Genomic DNA, 24,059 nt, shown 5'->3' on the forward strand with positions numbered 1-24,059 from the left:
TAATACCAAAGAATTTGTGTTTGCAATCATTTTCAGGAAGAAACTGAGTATTATCTGACAGAATTGCAGGGGTGTCAATACTTTTGGCCATGACTGTATAATGCAGACTTCCTCCATGGCTGGAATATTGTCAGCTCAGGACCACACCGTGCCCCAGTGGGTAATGGCCAGAGCAGGTCTAGTGCCCGTGAGGTGTGTACATGGGGGATATACAGAGTCACTATATATAATGCAGACTTCCTCCATGGCTGGAATATTGTCACTAATTCATGTTACATGAGAGGCATAGTAAGCTGCCCATAGTAAATTGTGGACCTTCCCGTGGTTCCAGCAGAGGCGGCGGCGCTCAACCCTCACTCGCATCATTAATTAAGGTATTTTATTTATCCATTACATCGGGTCATTCTTTGAGATGGCTTCCCTGCCTGATATTAAAATGAGCATTTTATGAGTTCAGCTCTGGCTGGGTGAAAAATGCTCATCCTTATTTGAGGATTATATGGCCATTTCTGTGATGGATTTAGGGTATGTGCACACGATGCAGATTTAGTGCAGAACTGCAGCAGATATTTCTGCAGCAGAAACGCTGCAGAACTGCACTGTGATTACAGTACAATGTAAATCAATGTGAAAAAAAAAAAGCTGTGCACATGGTGCAGAAAAATCTGCGCAGAAACGCTGCAGATTTCAAAGAAGTGCATGTCACTTCTTTGTGCAGTTCTGCAGCATTTCTGCACCCCTCCATATTAGAAATCCGCAGGAGCGTTTTTTATGCGTTTTTTGTGCGTTTTTGATACTGTTTTTGATGCGTTTTTTGTGCAGATTTGTGCACAAAAAACGCATCAAAAACGCACAAAAAACGCACCTGCGGATTCTGCCAGGAGATGCAGATTAAGTGCAGATTTTATGCAGAAAATTCTGCACCAAATCTGCATCGTGTGCACACAGCCTTATAGACTAAGTATACCATCTTCATCTGGTCCCAGGGAGCTCTTTAAAGTCTTACGTTTGTACTTCATAATGATGGTCAGGATCACAGCTCTTAAATGGGTTGTACCGGACATTAACATTGATAAGTCATCAATGTCTGATCGATGGTGGTGCGACCCCCAGCACCCCTCCGATCAGCTGTTGGCAGAATAGTGACTGCAGCCCGGTACTGCACATTTGCCCCCTATTGATTTGATGTCGGGAGCAGCTGATTGGCAGAGGTCCCACCCCCATTGATCAGACATTGATGACCAATCCTAAGGATAGACCATCAAAGTTCCAAAAAATAAACCTTTAAAGAGTAGCTCAACTTTTGAATTGTTTATTTTCCCAAAGATTGCGAGCAGATCAATGGTGTTCTGGGTCTAAAGACCCCCACTACTACCTCAGCCTCCCTCCTCCATAAGTGCCCGGTCAGAAGACAGGAGCACACACACAGGGGTACTGATCAGCAAAGAGCACACACCACGAAGCCTATGCCTTCTATTGAATTCATACTTTAGGCCGTGTGCGCCTGTCTCCTGAGCTGTGCACCTCTCACGATGGGAGAAGGTGATTATTTGAGTAATTAGGTGGGGCTCAGGTCCTGAGACCCCATTATCTACTTGTAATTATTAGGGCAATGAAATGTGAAAAAGGGAATTACACTTACCGGTAATTCGGTTTCCAGGTAGTCCCTCAGGACAGCACCCTGGAGGACGTCCTTCCTTGACCTATAGCGGGACAGGATCATAGAGAGGTTAAAAGGACCCTCCCACCTCCACCCTCCAGTGTTGTTTCAAAGTACCACCGAAGGATGGAAATAAATGGTCTATACATGCCCTTACAAACACGTGTGTAGTAAACCCTTTAACGTCTCCGTCTTAATTTCGAGCCATGGTGACCCAAAGGATGAACGATCTGCCGGTAGCTTAATCCCGTGCAAGCCTAAAAAGGGAACATAAGGGAGGGAACTATGGGTGCTGTCCTGAGGGACTACCTGGAAACCGAATTACCGGTAAGTGTAATTCCCTTTTTCCATTACGTCCCTCAGGCCAGCACCCTGGAGAATACCAAAGCAACTCTCCCAGGGTGGGTACAGAAGCCAGGAATCAAAGTCCAAGGCAAAAACCGGACTAGATGATAAATAAATGATCTGAAAGATCAGAAAAACCATAGATATCTAAAGAGATCCGCAAAGAGAAACACCGTAGTGTCTGATATACATCTATAATGGCCAATTTCAGTATGAAATGTGGTAAATGAAATAAGCATCAGAAGTAGAGAGTGAAATACACCCATTGTACTCCAATACCAATAATAAACCACAGCAAGTTATTTATTGTGATAGATACTTATAGACATCACAGCCCCAGAATAGGGTTAGAAAACCTTATTGCCCAGCAAAATATGGTGAAAGTCCCAGCCACCACACCATGAGGACTGTACCGACCAATAATAAGCTCCATGTGCCTATAACAGGACTGTTCCTTCATCGGTCCTTCTGGGCTCAGGTTAAACCTTGGTTACAGACCAGCTTACCATACTACAAGGAGACCTGCAGGACAGAGGCCCTGGACTGCGGGAAGATCAAACCAATAACAGTTAGTACATGGATAATGGCAGAGCATTGGGATGTACGCACATTACTCATCCAGGAGATCACGTCTATTCCAAATCCTTAGATGTCTAACCCCAAGTAAGGGTTATATATTGTTGAAACTAAGGAATACACCATCCGGCAGGTAATATCTCCTGCCATTACCAACGTCGGGCTTCTCTTTAGAAGCGCTGAAAGAAACGTGGATCATTACTCCTGTTTTACTGATGTTAGACACAGGGAGTCTGGACTCTGAATTGATGAAGGTGGTGGTGAAGATGGTGCTAGTAAAATCTTCCGACACTTGAAATTATTCGAAACTGCATTTATACGAGTCATTGGTCCAGACATTATAAGTATGTCAACTCATTTGTCCATATCTGCATATACGCACATACATATCCCAAGAGGCAATCTTCTCAGGGATCTTTATACACTCAGACTGCCATTGTGGGAGTAACCATAATCCATGGCTAGAGAAAAGTAGGTTTCTTCCTCATCACAGAGGGAGATTATCTACTGTGAGGCAGTGAGACTATGGGGTCTTAACTGTAAGAGCCCTGGATACAGATTCATTTATCTTAGGAGCCGCGAGTATTGGATCCTCTGCCGCACAACACAGTGCTGCTGCTTCACCACAAGGTACAGAAGGCAGTGCTGATGTCCCTGGTAAACATAACGCAACAGACTTATGGGACAAGAATCTGTCCGATTGCCAAATGTGGAGTTTGGGAAGGATTAATAATAACAACAATAATAAACTTTATTTATATAGTGTCAATATATATCGCAGTGCTTTACAGTTTGACAGTTTCAAACACAGTCATAAGTAACAACCACATAATAATTAAAGCAAAATAAAACGACCCTGCTCGTGAAAGCTGACAATCTACAATGAGGCGGGGAAGATACAAAGTACAGGTGTGTATCAACAATATTTTATTTACAATGATGGCCAGCCATCTTCAGGGGGTGGGGGATAGATGGAGACAGTGAATGGGCTACACACACAAACATAAAATGACTTATTAGGGAACGTGATAGGCCGCTCTGAACAAATGTGTCTTAAGGGAGCGCCTAAAACTATGCAAATTGTAGATGGTCCTAATATCTTAGGGCAAAGCATTCCGAGGCGGAAGGAATCCTTACTTCCAACTCGTGGGATCTTCCACTCCCAGGACAGTAGTATGTCCTTTTATAGGATGTACCAAAATGACATATGTCATCTTATAAAGCTAATTATGTAATAGACTTGCCTTTAGCACTCAAGGTAGAACCTACCTGAGAGATCTGTTCCAAACAGAAGAAATGCAAATTTTACTAAGCCAATTCAAGCATATCTGTTTGCTTGACTAAGCCCTGTTGTAAAGAAAGAAGTAACAGAAGCTGGATCTGGGTCCGAAAACACAAGGACTCCATATCTGGAGTTGAGGCCAAAGACACTAATGTGAAGTTGTAGGCCGAAGATACAATGTGCGGCCACACAACAAGGCACCAGACAGAAGGTCTGACCCATTGGCTCACAGCCAGAGGCGAAAAAGGCACCAAGTCCGGCACACTAATAATACCCCCTGCACTGCAAAGGGCACCGATGATGCAAAATGATGCATATAGGAACTATGAGGCAATGAAGCAATATGATGCACAAAGTTACTAAGAAGTGCTATGATGCATATAGCAACTATGGAGAAATATGATGCACAAAGGCAACTTGAAGCACTATGATGCATATAGGAACAAAGAAGCAATATGATGCATGTAGGAACCATGAAGCAACCTGCTGAAAAATAATGCACAAAGGTAATATGAAGCGCTATGATGCATATAGGAACCATGAAGCAATATGCTGTAATATAATGCACAAAGGCAATATGAAGCGCTATGATGCGTATAGAAACCATGAAGCAATATGCTGTAATTTAGTGCACAAAGGCAATCGGAAGCACTATGATGCATATAGGAACAGTGATGCAAAATGATGCACAGAGTCACTATGAAGCGTAATGATTCACATAGGAACCATGAAGCAATATGATGCAGAAAGGCAATATGAAGCACTATGATGCATATAGGAACAGTGATGCAAAATGATGCACAGAGTCACTATGAAGCGCTATGATGCACATAGGAACCATGAAGCAATATGATGCAGAAAGGCAATATAAAGCACTATGATGCATATAGGAACAATGAAGCACCATGATGCATATAGGAACCATGAAGCAATATGATGCAATATGATACATGAAGTAACTATGAAGCGCTATGATGCATATAGGAACAATGAAGCACCATGATGGATATAGGAACCATGAAGCAATATGATGCATGAAGTAACTATGAAGCGCTATGATGCATATAGGAACAATGAAGAAATATGATGTAATGATACATGAAGTGACTATGAAACAGTATGATGCCGTATGATGTCACAGACGCACTCAGTATGATGCATAGATGTGCTATGATGCAGAATCATGCACAGAGGCAGTCAATATGATGCATAGAGGCACTATGATGCAGTACTATGCACGGAGGCACTCAATATAATGCATAGAGGCACTATGATGCAGTATTATGCACGGAGGCACTCAATATGATGCATAGAGGCACTATGATGCAGTATTATGCACAGAGGCACTCAATATAATGCATAGAGGCACTATGATGCAGTATTATGCACAGAGGCACTCAATATAATGCATAGAGGCACTATTATGCAGTATTATGCACGGAGGCACTCAATATGATACATAGAGGGCACTATGATGCAGTATTATGCACAGAGGCACTCAATATGATGCATAGAGGCACTATGATGCAGTATTATGCACAAAGGCACGCAATATAATGCATAGAGGGCACTATGATGCAGTATTATGCCCGGAGGCACTCAATACGATGCATAGAAGCAGTATGATTAGGCCATGCCTGAAGGTGCCAAACAAGAGACCAGACTTACACTTTTAAGCAAAAGAGCAATCTATCAGAGTTCCAGATAAATCTCCACTCTGAACAGTACATCTCCACCCGAAGGAGCTAATTAATGAGCAGCAGCTGGAGGGCAGTCTTCATGGAGACAATGTGTCAATTTAACACCCTGTGTCCTCCTATGGATGGAGTAGTTAAATTGCAAAGAAAAGTGAAACGCTTGCTTATTGAACCAGAAAATGGAAAGCATGCTTCCAAAAAAGTCACTCTGAAGCCCAATCATAAGGCTCTGTGCAGACAAGACCTGCAACAAACTGAAGTCCAGTCATGACATGTAGCCTGGACGTATGGCCTCACCACAGCCTAGAGGTCCAAGGCCTAGCTCCAGGTACAGCTTTGGCACCAAGGCCTGAGACTAGAGTCAGCCCAGAGGCCCAGGCCATCAATGCAACATTAAACCATGCACTCACCTGTGCTGGCTCCATACCTGCTAGAAGACAGGGGGAGCTGGTAACGCCGAGAGCCTACCGTGGAAGGAAGCGGCGTCCCGTCAGAAATGCTGCATTACTGCCTGTGCCCCCTTCCGTGTTCCATCGTGGAACGCACGCCGATCCTAAGTGCCGGCGCTCCTCTCTGACGTCGGTCACTGGAAGCGCAATGGTCTTCTTCACCACATGACTTTCGGAAGTAGCGGTGTTTTGCTGGTCGGCGTCCGAGCCGAGAGCTCCCCACTGGGAGGAGGCGGCTCTACCCAGGAGCCCGTCCGCTCGACTGGTCTCTGGGGCTGAGGGACTCCCCACCGGGGAGTTTCCACCCTGGGCTACTTGACAGGGGGAAGGATTGGACCTGCCGCACGATCCCCCTAAGCCCATTACACAGGCTGTTGGCTGAGGAACCTCTCAAAGAGGAGTCAGCCATGGTCCGTCTGACCAGGAAAAGGGAAGGCTGAGACCCCCGAACTCTGAGTCCATCTGGTACAGCACTGATAGCTGAGGGACCTCTACCCAGTGAGGTGTCAGCCACGGACCACTCGACAGGGGGAAGAGAATGCACAGGCTATCTTCGCTCTAGGAGCAACCTCTCATACAACCGTCCCTGTAGGGACAGGAAAAACACTGGAGGGTGGAGGTGGGAGGGTCCTTTTAACATCTCTATGATCCTGTCCCGCTATAGGTCAAGGAAGGACGTCCTCCAGGGTGTTGGCCTGAGGGACGTAATGGAAAACCCATTAATAAGGTTTCGTTAAACTTCTTTGATTTCCAATGTTGCACTCCTCACGTCAAATGAAATTAATCAAAAAATGCAAATTTACAACAAAAAAGAACATTTTATTAAGTTATTTGTCAGCATTAACACCTTCCCTTTTGGGCAGTTTTCCGTATTTGCGCTCTTTCCTTCCCTTCTTTCACAAGCTGTAGCTTATATAAATGATTTTTCTGTTTTCGTAGCTGTATTCGGTCTTGATTAACGCAGGACAAGTTGCAGCTTTGAATGACTCCATTCATTTTACCATGTAATGTAATGAAAAATGGGGAAACAAAATCTAAGGGGGAGGACATGGTGAAATAAATGATTTTCTGCCATTGTTTTGGGGTTTTTTAATTGCACCTTTCATTGTATGGTAAAAACGACCTGAAAATCTGGTTCTCCAGGTCAGTTTGATTCCAGCAATAGCAAACTATTTAAAGGGGATGTCAAGACCATTTTATTTTTTACTATGGGCCTAAAAACTAACAATCTATCCGGTGCCAACTCAGATCGATCACCGACCACTGCTGCCGGCGATTCAGCTGCTCCACGTCACCAGGGCAGCTCTTCTTCTTCCGGGCCGCTCTGTTGATAAGCGTGACTTTCGACATCATGCTTATTAACAGTCAGCAGTGAGCCAGTGTGACGTCGGCAGTCATGGTCCTTCAGGAGAAGCGGAATAGAAGCCGCTGCTCTATCGTCATGACGTCAGCAGAAGCCACTGAATCGCTGGAAGGAGCGGTCGGTGCCTGTTCTGAGCTGATAGATCGGTGCCGAGCTCAACGGGCAGATAGTTGGCAACTACCCCTGCCTGTTAGTCCTCACTCACAAAGTAAAAAATAATTAGTCCTGGATCCCCCCTTTTAGTGGTGAGAAAAACTTGGTTTGTGATAAACTTTTCTGAGACCTATATATATATATATATTTTTTTTTTTTGCCGTTGATGGAACTGGATGAGGTCTTGTTTTCTATGTGCTAAACTGATGATTTTATCGGTACTATTTAGGGGTACGTATGACTTTTGATTGCTTTTTGTTGTATTTTTTAGGGAGGGGTGGTGGATGAAAAAACACAGTTCTGATGTTTTGGATTTTTTTTTTCTCCTGATGGGTTACTTAATTTCATATTTTGAAAACCCAGACTTTTAAAGATGTGATGATTCTAAATTTATTTTTTTGTTCTTTTTATTTCTTTATTTTTAAGCAGGGGAAAAGGGGGGTGATCCTTATCCTATTCTATATACTTCAATACCGGTGTATAGCCATATATAGTGTAAAATCAAGGTCTTGGCCAACCTGTTGGCTTCATTGGAGTACCAAGTTGGCAACCATGGGCGTCTCTAGCAGGGTCTTGGCTGTCATCGTAACCCAATGGTACCCCGGTGATCTCTCTATTTAAATACTGCTGTTGGAGTTTGACAGCGGTATCTAAACATTTGGTGAAGAATTAATTGAACAACGTCATCATAGTGGCTCAAAATGTATCGACGTAGAATCCAAATGCAACCAGTGTTTATAAAAATCAACAATGCAAAAGGAAGTTGTGCCCTCCATATATGTATGGATAAAGGTACACTGTACGAATATACAGGCAACAAGAATCTATAAAGTTTAGTCCGCCTAAACGACGCTTGTCGTGGCCACATTGTCACATGCTGCAAAGTGCTATCCACTCCTTAAAGATTTTATAGACAGGATCAGATGCAGATGTGACCTTCTTGTCAAGTCCTCAGGATCGGTCATTTATATTGTTAGGGTATGTGCACACGTTGCGGATTCCATTGCCGATTTTTCCGCGTGGATTCTGCAGAATCCGCAGGTAAAATGACCTGCGTTCTACCTGTGGGTTTTCTGCGGATTTTGTGCAGATGTTTTGCGGTTTTTACATTCGTTTTTACACCTGCGGATTCCTGTTGAGGAGCAGGTGTAAAACGCTGCGGAATCCTCACAAAGAATTGAAAATAAACCGCAGCGTTTCCGCGCTGTATTTTCCGCACCATGGGCACAGCGGGTTTGGTTTTCCATAGGTTTACATGGTACTGTACACCGCATGGAAAACAGCTGCAGATCCGCAGGCAAATCCACAACGTGTGCACATAGCCTAAGTCATTAAACCCCTTTAGGAAACCTGTCCGGCAATTCACGCTCCCAAAACTGCTGGCAACATGAATCACACAGGCATAATATTCTTTGAAACACTTAGGGTAAGTTCACACAGGACGTTTTTGCTGCGTATTTTTTTCTGCAGCAAAACCTGATCTTGGCAGGAAAGAAGCAGCAAATAATGATACCTGCGTTTTTGCTGCGTTTTTCAACACTCATTCAAGTCAATGGGTGAAAAAACGCAGCAAAGCACAAAATACTGATCAAACAAAAAACCAATGTGCGTGCATGAGTTTTCTGAAATCTCATAGGCTTTGCTGGTACTGTAAAAAGCAGCTGAAAATTTGCATAAAAAAGCAGCAAAAATGTCCTGTGGGAAAGTACCCTTAAAGTTACTTATACTTTCAAGATCCGGCCAAGTGACCATTACTGCAGACAAGACTAGTCTGGCCGTCTTCTCCCAGCGCTGCTAGAGGTTATTGACGGGTCCTTCCCTCGCGTGTCCATAGGGAGAGACCTGTCAATCACCTCTAAGAGAGCTGGAAAGACCCTGCCAGGGGCGCAACCGGACTCGTCCCCGGCCAGATCTTCAAGGTATATTTTCTCTGAAACTCCTGATTATTTCTGAGAATATTGTCATGCTGTGATTCATGCTGGGCACCATTAATCTTCTGTTATCTTTACATTAAACCGCATGGTTCTCCACTGCAATGTGTGAACAAATCTTTTAAAATCCCTTTTAGTATAATGTAAGACATCTGGCTGCAGATGATGAAAAATACAGCGATCATATGGGCATCCATTCATACATGTTCTGCCTCTGGTACAAGGAATGGGGAACATAAGATCTTAGAACATAACATCCCAGAGTGTAGAATAAAAGGAATTGGAAGCAAATTTTAGAAAAGTATAGTAGTTATAGCGGGGTTTTTTTCTTTTGGAAAAGTTTATTTTTTGTTTAGGACGTGTACAGATTTCAGACAGTGTTCTAGATTTTTGAATCCATAGCCTGCCTATTGTGCTGCAGCTTTTCCATGCATTATCAGAGACGGACTGCGTCTTTCTGTTCGGCACTAATAGCTGTATACTGCCGAAAATGATGCACAACAAAGCACATGGTGACTCTGTCTGCACCATTATAGTCAATGGATCATCGGCGTATACGCCCGATTCCTGTTTTGCAGGGAGTTCAGACGTAAGCCCCGACGGTACCACTAAATGTGGGAGAAAACTCAGTGTTAAAGGGCCTTTACAATGAGCGGTAACACATCTTTACAGCAATAACGCAGGATCCAACAATTGACCCTGCTCCTCCTCCATTCACAACAACATCTGCCCCGGCGGTCAGTGTGAAAATCCCAAGATTTCCCTTTTTTTTTTTTAAAGAAAGATTGTACATGGAAAAAATGCTCCCGCTCACATCCCTGCCCCCCAGAAAACACAAACCGGAAAAACTTTTTTCAAACAGGTAATTTCCTGATTATACCTTGCCTTTACGTGTTCTTTGCTGTCTGACTGTATAAATATACATCTCTTGCCGCTTCTGCTCTTGTTGTATCTTCTGTGTCTGCTCTTATTCTAGAAACATGGCCTGCTTGTTGGGAGATCGTACGTGTATGGAAAGTCTAAGAAAGGACATCACTGATCTTCAGGGTACTCTGATCGACGTGTTCTCCAGAGTTGGTGCTGTACGGTTCCCGTCCTGGAAGTTCCCTGATAAGACGTCCTGTGATCTAGACCTGGTGCAGTTGTTGGATAGATATGACTATGTAGAGGATGATACAGACTACACGCAGCTTTCACACATGGTATTATTGGAGCTTGTGATTGACAGGTATGGGAAATCCTCCTTTATGTCTTGGTGAGCTACTTGAATTTTAAGGGTTTAGTTTGCTTTAATTTACAAAAATCTCCTTAAATTGGATTAAAGTGACAAGTTCCTAGTATGGGTGAATTATCTCACCTGATTTGATCTGACGATACCCACTCCGGGACCTGGTCCCCACAGCTTCCCTACTGAGTTGTGCTTTTCTGTTTTGGCACATCATCACTATTGTATGAAGGGGCCTGGCTGACCGGTTCACTTTAATAGCTAAGCTGGCTATGCAGAGAGTAGGGGGGCTGCCTTAGCTACTTAACTGTGCCAGGCATCTAGCGCCCTTGATGATATGCTGACACAGGAAAGAACCGCACTCAAAGGCTGGTGGATAGAGTACTTGTTTTATTTCTTATCCGTCAGCATAAGTGGCTCCAGTATGTGTAAAGAAGTTAGACAACATTTCATCCTTCTCTGGACCTTGGTCTCAGCATTAGTGGCAGATGATCACGTGTAGCAGGAGCAGATGATAGAGGCCTGTGTCAGCCGCAAGCCGGTATGGATTTCAAAAACCTGACCTGCACATCCAAACATAGACTCAGTGTGAACAGGTGCTGAACCTAGAGTCGCCAACTCGTATATAGTTAAGTAAATAAGGCAGCACACTGCAGCGCTAGAACATACAAACTTGAAATACGAAATTTGAACTGCATTACTGCACTAGAAATATGAAAAATGAGAGCGTTTAGCGCATAAAAATGGCCAATTTTATGTGTACCTGGTAGCCCCTTTACGGCATCTCTCTTATACCAGGTCCTACGCTTGCCTTACCTCGCTGAGAATAAAAAAGCGTAGGACCTGGTATAAGAGAGATGCCGTAAAGGGGCTACCAGGTACACATAAAATTGGCCATTTTTATGCGCTAAACGCTCTCATTTTTCATATTTCTAGTGCAGTAATTCAGTTCAAATTTCGTATTTCAAGTTTGTATGTTCTAGCGCTGCAGTGTGCTGCCTTATTTACTTAGCAAGCTGGTATGGGACCTGTCAGCAATGGGGGCCACAGCCAATATATGAAGATCAAGGCATCCTGGATAATTGCACTATATTAGTAACTTGTTGTTTTAAACACATTCAATTTTTAGCTGGACAGCCCCTTTAATTAGCAGCTACTTATATACTAAATTTGGACAACAACTTTAATATATGTACATATTGATTCCATTGGTCATGTAAACCACAGCTCCTAAATCATTTATTTCCTAGATTGACAGATGAGGAACTACAAGAATTGAATTGGTTCATCACGGAAGAAGAAATTAGCATGGCAGTAAAGGGGATGGGAGCCAATAAGGCACCTGGACCCGATGGATTTAATGGTTCCTTCTATAAAGCAATGAGTGAGCAAATAACTCCCACACTTAAAGATTTACCGTATATACTCGAGTATATGCCGAGATTTTCAGCCCATTTGTTTAGGCTGAAATTGCCCCTCTCGACTTATACTCGAGTCATTCCCAGGGGTCGGCAGGGGAGGGGGAACGGCAGCTGTCTAATAATATTCACCTGCTCCTGGCGCGATCCCTGGACGCCCCTGGTTCTCTGGGTGCCGGCAGCTTCTTCCTGTAGTGAGCGGTCACATGGTACCGCTCATTACAGTAATGAATATGGGGGGTGTGTCCTAACTGGCCATATGAGCGGACGCACAGAAGAGCGCTCCCGCTACTGAATTTCTAAAAATCCTGTGCAGACGCCGCTGACCGGGCTTTTCTGCTGCATACCGGCTGGCTGTGGGTCTGGGGAGCAAAGCGGTGCTGAGTGGTGGACCCGACACCGGACCAGACGGCGGCAGAGGGACGTGGGAGCCGGCGATGCAGGAGCCAGCCAAGATGGCTCCAAGGCCAGAGAAGACGCTGACAAAGTTAATGCCGCATGTCAGAGGCGCATGGAGGTGGCAGCGAAGCTCCAGCAGTTTGCCAGAGTGGAAGAAGCGGAGGAGGTAGAGAAGGTAACCGGAGCTGACATGGAGGAGGAGGATGTGATCCCGGCAGGAGAGGATGAGGTACAGAAGGGGAGGGAGAAAAGCAGCATGGCGGGGGCAATAGGAGGACCTGAAGATATGACACCGGGAGATGAGCCGACCCTCAGGGATGTTTTTGCACTGGTCTCCTCATGCAAACAGTCCCTAAATACCCTGACCCTTCAGATGCAGGAGGTTAAAGGGGAAACAGCACAGATAAATGCAGCCCTGCAAAAGATGGACAGACGCATGGGTGTGGTGGAGGAGAGGGTGAGCACTGCAGAAGACCATTTGGTAAAGCTGCAAAAGGCGGAGAAAAAGTTTGCTCAAGCGATATCAGAGCTGGCCGCAAAAATGAGGATCTGGAAAACAGGTCCAGAATGAATAATATACGTATAGTGGGTCTGCCTGAAAAAACTGAGGTGAGAGCCCCACTGAGTTTATTGAAAACTGGCTGATGGAGAAAATTGGTGGCACAGTGTTGACAAAAGTTTTTGCTGTTGAGAGAGCTCATAGGGTCCCGCTGAAGCCCCCTGCCCCAGGAGCGAATCCCCGTACCATGCTTGCCAAAATACTGAACTACAGGGACAGGGACATTATCCTTAGGAAGGCTAGAGAAATGGAGGATCTGACGGTTGGAGGTCAAAGAATTGCTATTTACCCGGATTATTCTGCAGTGGTTCAGAAACAGAGGATGAAGTTCACTGGGGTCAAGAGACGACTGAGGGAACTGAGAGTGCAATACTCTATGATGTTTCCTGCAAAGTTAAGAGTGGTGGCTTTTGATAAAACCCACTTTTTTCTGACACCAGATGACGCTACCCAGTGGATAGACACTAATGCTAAAAAACTTAAAGAAAAAGGTGATTGAAATTTCGGGGAGTTCCGGATGGGAGATATTTCTCTGTCGCTGGAGGAGGGATCTGTGTTTAATAACATAATTGCTAAAGGGATGGGCAACTGTTGAGGGCTGAGCTGGACCATATTGAGTGAATGGCCAGAGGGTGCAGTAATGGTTAATATGTACGGGGGAGGAGGGTTATGCGGGGTACTGCAAGTTTGTTTGTAGTTTCTCTACATGTTCATATACGTTGGAATGTTTTGTTTTTAAAAAACTATAAGAAATTCTGTTCTTTACGGTAGCGGGAGGCGAGTGGAGAGGGTAAAGCAAGGGAGAGTGTTCGCAATGGGCGGTGGAGCCCCACTCTTGATAAGAGGCAGAATGTGTAGCATTGGGAGGGTTAGGGGGGTAAGTTGGGTTTTGGCAGTGGGGGTGGGAGGGGTTAGACAGATCATACTTGGGAGTGAAGATACTATGAAAGATGATGAGTCACATGTTGGGGGATTGCATTAAGATACTGAGTTGGAATGTAAGAAGCCTCGCGGATAAGTCTAGGCGGGCTGTTATGAAAGGCAATTCAGAATCACAATGGACATGGAGGTCAGAGCACATACAGTGAACTGACAATAACCCAAAATAATAGAACGAGCTCTGAGACGTGGGAACTCTGCAGACCGCAATCCCTAAGCCTATCAAACCACACTAAAGGTAGCCGTGGAGCGCTCCTGACCAGAACCTAGGCGCCTCGTCACAGCCTGAGAAACTAGCTAATCCTGAAGACAGAAAAATAGCAACAAAATAACATAAGCAAAACTTAGCTTTGCAGAGCAGCAGGCCACAGGAATGATCCAGGGAAAAAACAAGTCCCACACTGAAACATTGACAGGAAGCATAGATCAAAGCATCAGGTGGAGTTAAGTAGAGAAGAAGCTAACGAGCTCACCAGATCACCTGAGGGAGGAAACTCAGAAGCTGCAGTACCACTTTCCTCCACAAACGGAAAATCCCAGAGAGAATCAGCCGAAGTACCACTTGTGACCACAGGAGTGAACTCTGCCACAGAATTCACAACAGTACCCCCCCCTTGAGGAGGGGTCACCGAACCCTCACCAGAGCCCCCAGGCCGACCAGGATGAGCCAAATGAAAGGCACGAACAAGATCGGGAGCATGGACATCAGAGGCAAAAACCCAGGAATTATCCTCCTGAGCATAACCCTTCCATTTAACCAGATACTGGAGTTTCCGTCTTGAAACACGAGAATCCAAAATCTTCTCCACAATATACTCCAATTCCCCCTCCACCAAAACCGGGGCAGGAGGATCAACAGATGGAACCATAGGTGCCACGTATCTCCGCAACAATGACCTATGGAATACGTTATGTATGGAAAAAGAATCTGGAAGGGTCAGACAAAAAGACACAGGATTAAGAACCTCAGAAATCCTATACGGACCAATAAAACGAGGTTTAAACTTAGGAGAGGAAACCTTCATAGGAATATGACGAGAAGATAACCAAACCAGATCCCCAACACGAAGTCGGGGACCCACACAGCGTCTGCGATTAGCGAAAAGTTGAGCCTTCTCCTGGGACAAGGTCAAATTGTCCACTACCTGAGTCCAAATCTGCTGCAACCTGTCCACCACAGTATCCACACCAGGACAGTCCGAAGACTCAACCTGTCCAGAAGAGAAACGAGGATGGAACCCAGAATTGCAGAAAAACGGTGAAACCAAGGTAGCCGAGCTGGCCCGATTATTAAGGGCGAACTCAGCCAAAGGCAAAAAGGACACCCAGTCATCCTGATCAGCAGAAACAAAGCACCTCAGATATGTTTCCAAGGTCTGATTGGTTCGCTCGGTCTGGCCATTAGTCTGAGGATGGAAAGCCGAGGAAAAAGACAAGTCAATGCCCATCCTACCACAAAAGGCTCGCCAAAACCTGGAAACAAACTGGGAACCTCTGTCAGAAACAATATTCTCTGGAATGCCATGCAAACGAACCACATGCTGGAAGAACAAAGGCACCAAATCAGAGGAGGAAGGCAATTTAGACAAGGGTACCAGATGGACCATCTTAGAAAAGCGATCACAGACCACCCAAATGACTGACATCTTTTGAGAAACGGGAAGGTCAGAAATAAAATCCATAGAGATATGTGTCCAAGGCCTCTTCGGGACCGGCAAGGGCAAAAGCAACCCACTGGCACGAGAACAGCAGGGCTTAGCCCGAGCACAAATCCCACAGGACTGCACAAAAGCACGCACATCCCGCGACAGAGAGGGCCACCAAAAGGATCTAGCCACTAACTCTCTGGTACCAAAGATTCCAGGATGACCAGCCAACACCGAACAATGAAGTTCAGAGATAACTCTATTCGTCCACCTATCAGGGACAAACAGTTTCTCCGCTGGGCAACGATCAGGTTTATTAGCCTGAAATTTTTGCAGCACCCGCCGCAAATCAGGGGAGATGGCAGACACAATTACTCCTTCCTTGAGGATACCCGCAGGCTCAGATAAACCCGGAGAGTCGGGTACAAAACTTCTAGACAGAGCATCCGCCTTCACATTTTTAGAGCCCGGAAGGTACGAAATCACAAAGTCAAAACGGGCAAAAAACAATGACCAACGAGCTTGTCTAGGATTCAAGCGCTTGGCAGACTCGAGATAAGTCAAGTTCTTATGATCAGTCAATACCACCACGCGATGCTTAGCTCCTTCAAGCCAATGACGCCACTCCTCGAATGCCCACTTCATGGCCAGCAACTCTCGGTTGCCCACATCATAATTACGCTCAGCAGGCAAAAACTTCCTGGAAAAGAAAGCGCATGGTTTCATCACTGAGCAACCAGAACCTCTCTGCGACAAAACAGCCCCTGCTCCAATCTCAGAAGCATCAACCTCGACCTGGAACGGAAGAGAAACATCTGGTTGACACAACACAGGGGCAGAAGAAAAACGACGCTTCAACTCTTGAAAAGCTTCCACAGCAGCAGAAGACCAATTGACCACATCAGCACCCTTCTTGGTCAAATTGGTCAATGGTTTAGCAATACTAGAAAAATTGCAGATGAAGCGACGATAAAAATTAGCAAAGCCCAGGAACTTTTGCAGACTTTTCAGAGATGTCGGCTGAGTCCAATCATGGATGGATTGGACCTTAACAGGATCCATCTCGATAGTAGAAGGGGAAAAGATGAACCCCAAAAATGAAACCTTCTGCACACCAAAGAGACACTTTGATCCCTTCACAAACAAAGAATTAGCACGCAGGACCTGAAAAACCGTTCTGACCTGCTTCACATGAGACTACCAATCATCCGAGAAGATCAAAATGTCATCCAAGTACACAATCAGAAATTTATCCAGGTACTCTCGGAAGATGTCATGCATAAAGGACTGAAACACTGATGGAGCATTGGCAAGTCCGAACGGCATCACGAGATACTCAAAATGACCCTCGGGCGTATTAAATGCAGTTTTCCATTCATCACCTTGCTTAATTCGCACCAGATTATACGCACCACGAAGATCTATCTTTGTGAACCAACTAGCCCCCTTAATCCGAGCAAACAGATCAGATAACAATGGCAAGGGGTACTGAAATTTAACCGTGATCTGATTAAGAAGGCGGTAATCTATACAAGGTCTCAGCGAACCATCCTTCTTGGCTACAAAAAAGAACCCTGCTCCTAATGGCGACGATGACGGGCGAATATGCCCCTTCTCCAGGGATTCCTTCACATAACTGCGCATAGCGGTGTGCTCAAGCACGGACAAATTAACCCCTTTACCCCCAAGGGTGGTTTGCACGTTAATGACCGGGCCAATTTTTACAATTCTGACCACTGTCCCTTTATGAGGTTATAACTCTGGAACGCTTCAATGGATCCTGGTGATTCTGACATTGTTTTCTCGTGACATATTGTACTTCATGACAATGGTAAAAATTATTTGATAGTACCTGCGTTTATTTGTGAAAAAAACGGAAATTTGGCGAAAATTATGAAAATTTCGCAATTTTCCAACTTTGAATTTTTATGCAATTAAATCACAGAGATATGTCACACAAAATACTTAATAAGTAACATTTCCCACATGTCTACTTTACATCAGCACAATTTTGGAACCAAAATTTTTTTTTGTTAGGGAGTTATAAGGGTTAAAAGTTGACCAGCAATTTCTCATTTCTACAACACCATTTTATTTTAGGGACCACATCTCATTTGAAGTCATTTTGAGGGGTCTATATGATAGAAAATACCCAAGTGTGACACCATTCTAAAAACTACACCCCTCAAGGTGCTCAAAACCATATTCAAGAAGTTTATTAACCCTTCTGGTGCTTCACAGGAATTTTTTGAATGTTTAAATAAAAATGAACATTTAACTTTTTTTCACAAAAAATTTAATTCAGCTCCAATTTGTTTTATTTTACCAAGGGTAACAGGAGAAAATGGACCCCAAACATTGTTGTACAATTTGTTCTGAGTATGCCAATACCCCACATGTGGGGGTAAACCACTGTTTGGGCGCATGGCAGAGCTCGGAAGCGAAGGAGTGCCATTTGACTTTTCAATGCAAAATTGACTGGAATTGAGATGGGACGCCATGTTTCGTTTGGAGAGCCCCTGATGTGGCTAAACATTGAAACCCCCCACAAGTGACACCATTTTGGAAAGTAGACCCCCTAAGGAACTTATCTAGAGGTGTGGTGAGCACTTTGACCCAACAAGTGCTTCACAGAAGTTTATAATGTAGAACCGTAAAAATAAAAAATCATATTTTTTCACAAAAATTATCTTTTCGCCCCCAATTTTTTATTTTCCCAAGGGTAAGAGAAGAAATTGGACCCCAAAAGTTGTTGTACAATTTGTCCTGAGTACGCTGATAGCCCATATGTGGGGGTAAACCACTGTTTGGGCGGATGGGAGAGCTCGGAAGGGAAGGAGCGCCGTTTGACTTTTCAATGCAAAATTGACAGGAATTGAGATGGGACGTCATGTTGCGTTTGAAGAGCCACTGATGTGCCTAAACATTGAAACCCCCCACAAGTGACACCATTTTGGAAAGTAGACCCCCTAAGGAACTTATCTAGAGGTGTGGTGAGCACTTTGACCCACCAAGTGCTTCACAGAAGTTTATAATGTAGAACCGTAAAAATAAAAAATCATATTTTTTCACAAAAATTATCTTTTTGCCCCCAATTTTTTATTTTCCCAAGGGTAAGAGAAGAAATTGGACCCCAAAAGTTGTTGTACAATTTGTCCTGAGTACGCTGATACCCCATATGTGGGGGTAAACCACTGTTTGGGTGGATGGGAGAGCTCGGAAGGGAAGGAGCGCCGTTTGACTTTGCAAAGCAAAATTGACAGGAATTGAGATGGGACGCCATGTTGCGTTTGAAGAGCCACTGATGTGCCTAAACATTGAAACCCCCCACAAATGACATCATTTTGGAAAGTAGACCCCCTAAGGAACTTATCTAGAGGTGTGGTGAGCACTTTGACCCACCAAGTGCTTCACAGAAGTTTATAATGCAGAGCCGTAAAAATAAAACAAAATTTTTTTCCCACAAAAATTATTTTTTTAGCCCCCAGTTTTGTATTTTCCTGAGGGTAACAGGAGAAATTGGACCCCAAAATTTGTTGCCCAATTTGTCCTGAGTGCGATGATACACCATATGTGGGGGGAACCACTGTTTGGGCACATGGGAGGGCTCAGAAGGGAAGGAGTGCCATTTGAATGCAGACTTAGATGGAATGGTCTGCAGGTGTCACATTGCGTTTGCAGAGCCCCTAATGTACCTAAACAGTAGAAACCCCCCACAAGTGACACCATTTTGGAAAGTAGACCCCCTTAGGAACTTATCTAGATGTGTGCTGAGCGCTTTGACCCACCAAGGGCTTCACAGAAGTTTATAATGGAGAGCCGTAAAAATAAAACAAAAATTTTTTCCCACAAAAATTATTTTTTAGCCCCCAGTTTTGTATTTTCCCGAGGGTAACAGGAGAAATTCGACCCCACAATTTGTTGTCCAATTTGTCCTGAGTGCGCTGATACCCCATATGTGGGGGGGAACCACTGTTTGGGCGCATGGGAGGGCTCGGAAGGGAAGGAGCTCCATTTGGAATGAGGACTTAGATGGAATGGTCTGCAGGTGTCACATTGCATTTGCAGAGCCCCTAATGTACCTAAACAGTAGAAACCTCCCACAAGTGACACCATTTTGGAAACTAGACCCCCTAAGGAACTCATCTAGATGTGTTGTGATAGCTTTGAACCCCCAAGTGTTTCACTACAGTTTGTAACGCAGAGCCGTGAAAATTAAAAAAAAAAATCTTTCCCCCCAAAATTATTTTTTAGCCCCCAGTTTTGTATTTTCCCGAGGGTAAGAGGAGAAATTCGACCCCAAAAGTTGTTGTCCAATTTGTCCTGAGTACGCTGATACCCCGTATGTTGGGGGAAACCAACGTTTGAGCGCATGGCAGAGCTCGGAAGGGAAGGAGCGCCATTTGGAATGCAGACTTAGATGGAATGGTCTGCAGACGTCACATTGCGTTTGCAGAACCCCTAATGTACCTAAACAGTAGAAACCCCCCACAAGTGACCCCATATTGGAAACTAGACCCCCCAGGGAACTAATCTAGATGTGTTGTGAGAACTTTGAACCCCCAAGTGTTTCACTACAGTTTATAACGCAGAGCCGTGAAAATAAAAAATCTTTTTTTTTCCCACAAAAAATATGTTTTAGCCCCGAGTTTTGTATTTTCCCAAGGGTAGCAGGAGAAATTGGACCCCAAAAGTTGTTGTCCTATTTGTCCTGAGTACGCTGATACCCCATATGTTGGGGTAAACCCCTGTTTGGGCACACGGGAGAGCTCGGAAGGGAAGAAGCACTGTTTTACTTTTTCAACGCAGAATTGGCTGGAATTGAGATCGGACGCCATGTCGCGTTTGGAGAGCCCCTGATGTGCCTAAACAGTGGAAACCCCCCAATTATAACTGAAACCCTAATCCAAACACATCCCTAACCCTAATCCCAACAGTAACCCTAACCACACCTCTAACCCTGACACACCCCTAACCCTAATCCCAACCCTATTCCCAACCGTAAATGTAATCTAAACCCTAACTGTAACTTTAGCCCCAACCCAAACTGTAGCCCTAACCCTAATCCTAACCCTAGCCCTAACCCTAGCCCTAACCCTAACCCTAGCCCTAACCCTAACCCTAGCCCTAACCCTAGCCCTAACCCTAGCCCTAACCCTAGCCCTAGCCCTAACCCTAGCCCTAACCCTAGCCCTAACTCTAACCCTAGCCCTAATGGGAAAATGGAAATAAATACATTTTTTTAATTTTTCCCTAACTAAGGGGGTGATGAAGGGGGGTTTGATTTACTTTTATAGCGGGTTTTTTAGCGGATTTTTATGATTGGCAGCCGTCACACACTGAAAGACGCTTTTTATTGCAAAAAATATTTTTTGCGTTACCACATTTTGAGAGCTATAATTTTTCTATATTTTGGTCCACAGAGTCATGTGAGGTCTTGTTTTTTGCGGGACGAGTTGATGTTTTTATTGGTAACATTTTCGGGCACGTGACATTTTTTGATCGCTTTTTATTCCGATTTTTCTGAGGCAGAATGACCAAAAACCAGCTATTCATGAATTTCTTTTGGGGGAGGCGTTTATACCGTTCCGCGTTTGGTAAAATTGATGAAGCAGTTTTATTCTTCGGGTCAGTACGATTACAGCGACACCTCATTTATATCATTTTTTTATGTTTTGGCGCTTTTATACGATAAAAACTATTTTATAGAAAAAATAATTATTTTTGCATCGCTTTATTCTCAGGACTATAACTTTTTTATTTTTTTGCTGATGATGCTGTATGGTGGCTCGTTTTTTGCGGGACAAGATGACATTTTCAGCGGTACCATGGTTAGTTATATCTGTCTTTTTGATCGCGTGTTATTCCACTTTTTGTTCGGCGGTATGATAATAAAGCGTTGTTTTTTTTTTTTTTTTTTCTTACGGTGTTTACTGAAGGGGTTAACTAGTGGGCCAGTTTTATAGGTCGGGCCGTTACGGACGCGGCGATACTAAATATGTGTACTTTTATTGTTTTTTTTTTTATTATTTAGATAAAGAAATGTATTTATGGGAATAATATTTTTATTTTTTTTTTCATTATTTTGGAATATTTTTTTTTATTTTTTTTTACACATTTGAAATTTTTTTTTTTTACTTTTTTACTTTGTCCCAGGGGGGGACATCACAGATCAGTGATCTGACAGTTTGCACAGCACTCTGTCAGATCACTGATCTGACATGCAGCGCTGCAGCCTTCACAGTGCCTGCTCTGAGCAGGCTCTGTGAAGCCACCTCCCTCCCTGCAGGACCCGGATCCGCGGCCATCTTGGATCCGGGGCTGGAGGGAGCAGGGAGGGAGGTGAGACCCTCGCAGCAACGCGATCACATCGCGTTGCTGCGGGGGGCTCAGGGAAGCCCGCAGGGAGCCCCCTCCCTGCGCGGTGCTTCCCTGTACCGCCGGCACATCGCGATCATCTTTGATCGCGGTGTGCCGGGGGTTAATGTGCCGGGGGCGGTCCGTGACCGCTCCTGGCACATAGTGCCGGATGTCAGCTGCGATAAACAGCTGACACCCGGCCGCGATCGGCGGCGCTCCCCCCGTGAGCGCTGCCGATCGCATATGACGTACTATTGCGTCCTTGGGAAGTAAAGCCCACCCCACATGGACGCAATAGTACGTCTAATGGCAGAAAGGGGTTAAACAATCGACCTTTTGGGAATTTACTACCAGGAATCAAATTGATAGCACAATCACAATCCCTATGCGGAGGTAGGGTATTGGACTTGGGCTCATCAAATACATCCCGGTAATCAGACAAGAACTCTGGGACCTCAGAAGGAGTGGATGACGAAATTGACAGAAATGGAACATCACCATGTACCCCCTGACAACCCCAGCTGGACACCGACATGGATTTCCAATCTAATACTGGATTATGGGCTTGTAGCCATGGCAACCCCAACACGACCACATAACATAGTAACATAGTAACATAGTTAGTAAGGCCGAAAAAAGACATTTGTCCATCCAGTTCAGCCTATATTCCATCATAATAAATCCCCAGATCTACGTCCTTCTACAGAACCTAATAATTGTATGATACAATATTGTTCTGCTCCAGGAAGACATCCAGGCCTCTCTTGAACCCCTCGACTGAGTTCGCCATCACCACCTCCTCAGGCAAGCAATTCCAGATTCTCACTGCCCTAACAGTAAAGAATCCTCTTCTATGTTGGTGGAAAAACCTTCTCTCCTCCAGACGCAAAGAATGCCCCCTTGTGCCCGTCACCTTCCTTGGTATAAACAGATCCTCAGCGAGATATTTGTATTGTCCCCTTATATACTTATACATGGTTATTAGATCGCCCCTCAGTCGTCTTTTTTCTAGACTAAATAATCCTAATTTCGCTAATCTATCTGGGTATTGTAGTTCTCCCATCCCCTTTATTAATTTTGTTGCCCTCCTTTGTACTCTCTCTAGTTCCATTATATCCTTCCTGAGCACCGGTGCCCAAAACTGGACACAGTACTCCATGTGCGGTCTAACTAGGGATTTGTACAGAGGCAGTATAATGCTCTCATCATGTGTATCCAGACCTCTTTTAATGCACCCCATGATCCTGTTTGCCTTGGCAGCTGCTGCCTGGCACTGGCTGCTCCAGGTAAGTTTATCATTAACTAGGATCCCCAAGTCCTTCTCCCTGTCAGATTTACCCAGTGGTTTCCCGTTCAGTGTGTAATGGTGATATTGATTCCCTCTTCCCATGTGTATAACCTTACATTTATCATTGTTAAACCTCATCTGCCACCTTTCAGCCCAAGTTTCCAACTTATCCAGATCCATCTGTAGCAGAATACTATCTTCTCTTGTATTAACTGCTTTACATAGTTTTGTATCATCTGCAAATATCGATATTTTACTGTGTAAACCTTCTACCAGATCATTAATGAATATGTTGAAGAGAACAGGTCCCAATACCGACCCCTGCGGTACCCCACTGGTCACAGCGACCCAGTTAGAGACTATACCATTTATAACCACCCTCTGCTTTCTATCACTAAGCCAGTTACTAACCCATTTACACACATTTTCCCCCAGACCAAGCATTCTCATTTTGTGTACCAACCTCTTGTGCGGCACGGTATCAAACGCTTTGGAAAAATCGAGATATACCACGTCCAATGACTCACCGTGGTCCAGCCTATAGCTTACCTCTTCATAAAAACTGATTAGATTGGTTTGACAGGAGCGATTTCTCATAAACCCATGCTGATATGGAGTTAAACAGTTATTCTCATTTAGATAATCCAGAATAACATCCCTCAGAAACCCTTCAAATATTTTACCAACAATAGAGGTTAGACTTACTGGCCTATAATTTCCAGGTTCACTTTTAGAGCCCTTTTTGAATATTGGCACCACATTTGCTATG

General features: G+C 44.4%; 1 protein-coding gene across 7 annotated transcripts in view; it reads left to right on the top strand.

Moving 5' to 3' along the window:
• CCDC157 (coiled-coil domain containing 157) overlaps positions 1-24,059 on the top strand; it is a 116,676-nt gene that overhangs the window by 14,397 nt on the left and 78,220 nt on the right. For 4 of the 7 annotated variants that reach the window (XR_011319594.1, XM_069760160.1, XM_069760154.1 and 1 more), the window contains exon 2: positions 10,433-10,684. The exons of the other annotated variants lie outside the window; for them this stretch is intronic. Coding sequence is in view for 3 of the 4 variants with exons in the window: in XM_069760160.1 (XP_069616261.1) it covers positions 10,437-10,684 (248 nt within the window). In the remaining variant the exon portion in view is untranslated. The remainder of the gene's footprint in view (positions 1-10,432; positions 10,685-24,059) is intronic. 7 annotated transcript variants of the gene reach the window in all.

Source organism: Ranitomeya imitator, chromosome 1 (genome assembly GCF_032444005.1).
Source record: "Ranitomeya imitator isolate aRanImi1 chromosome 1, aRanImi1.pri, whole genome shotgun sequence".
In the NCBI taxonomy this organism is placed as follows: domain Eukaryota; kingdom Metazoa; phylum Chordata; class Amphibia; order Anura; family Dendrobatidae; genus Ranitomeya; species Ranitomeya imitator.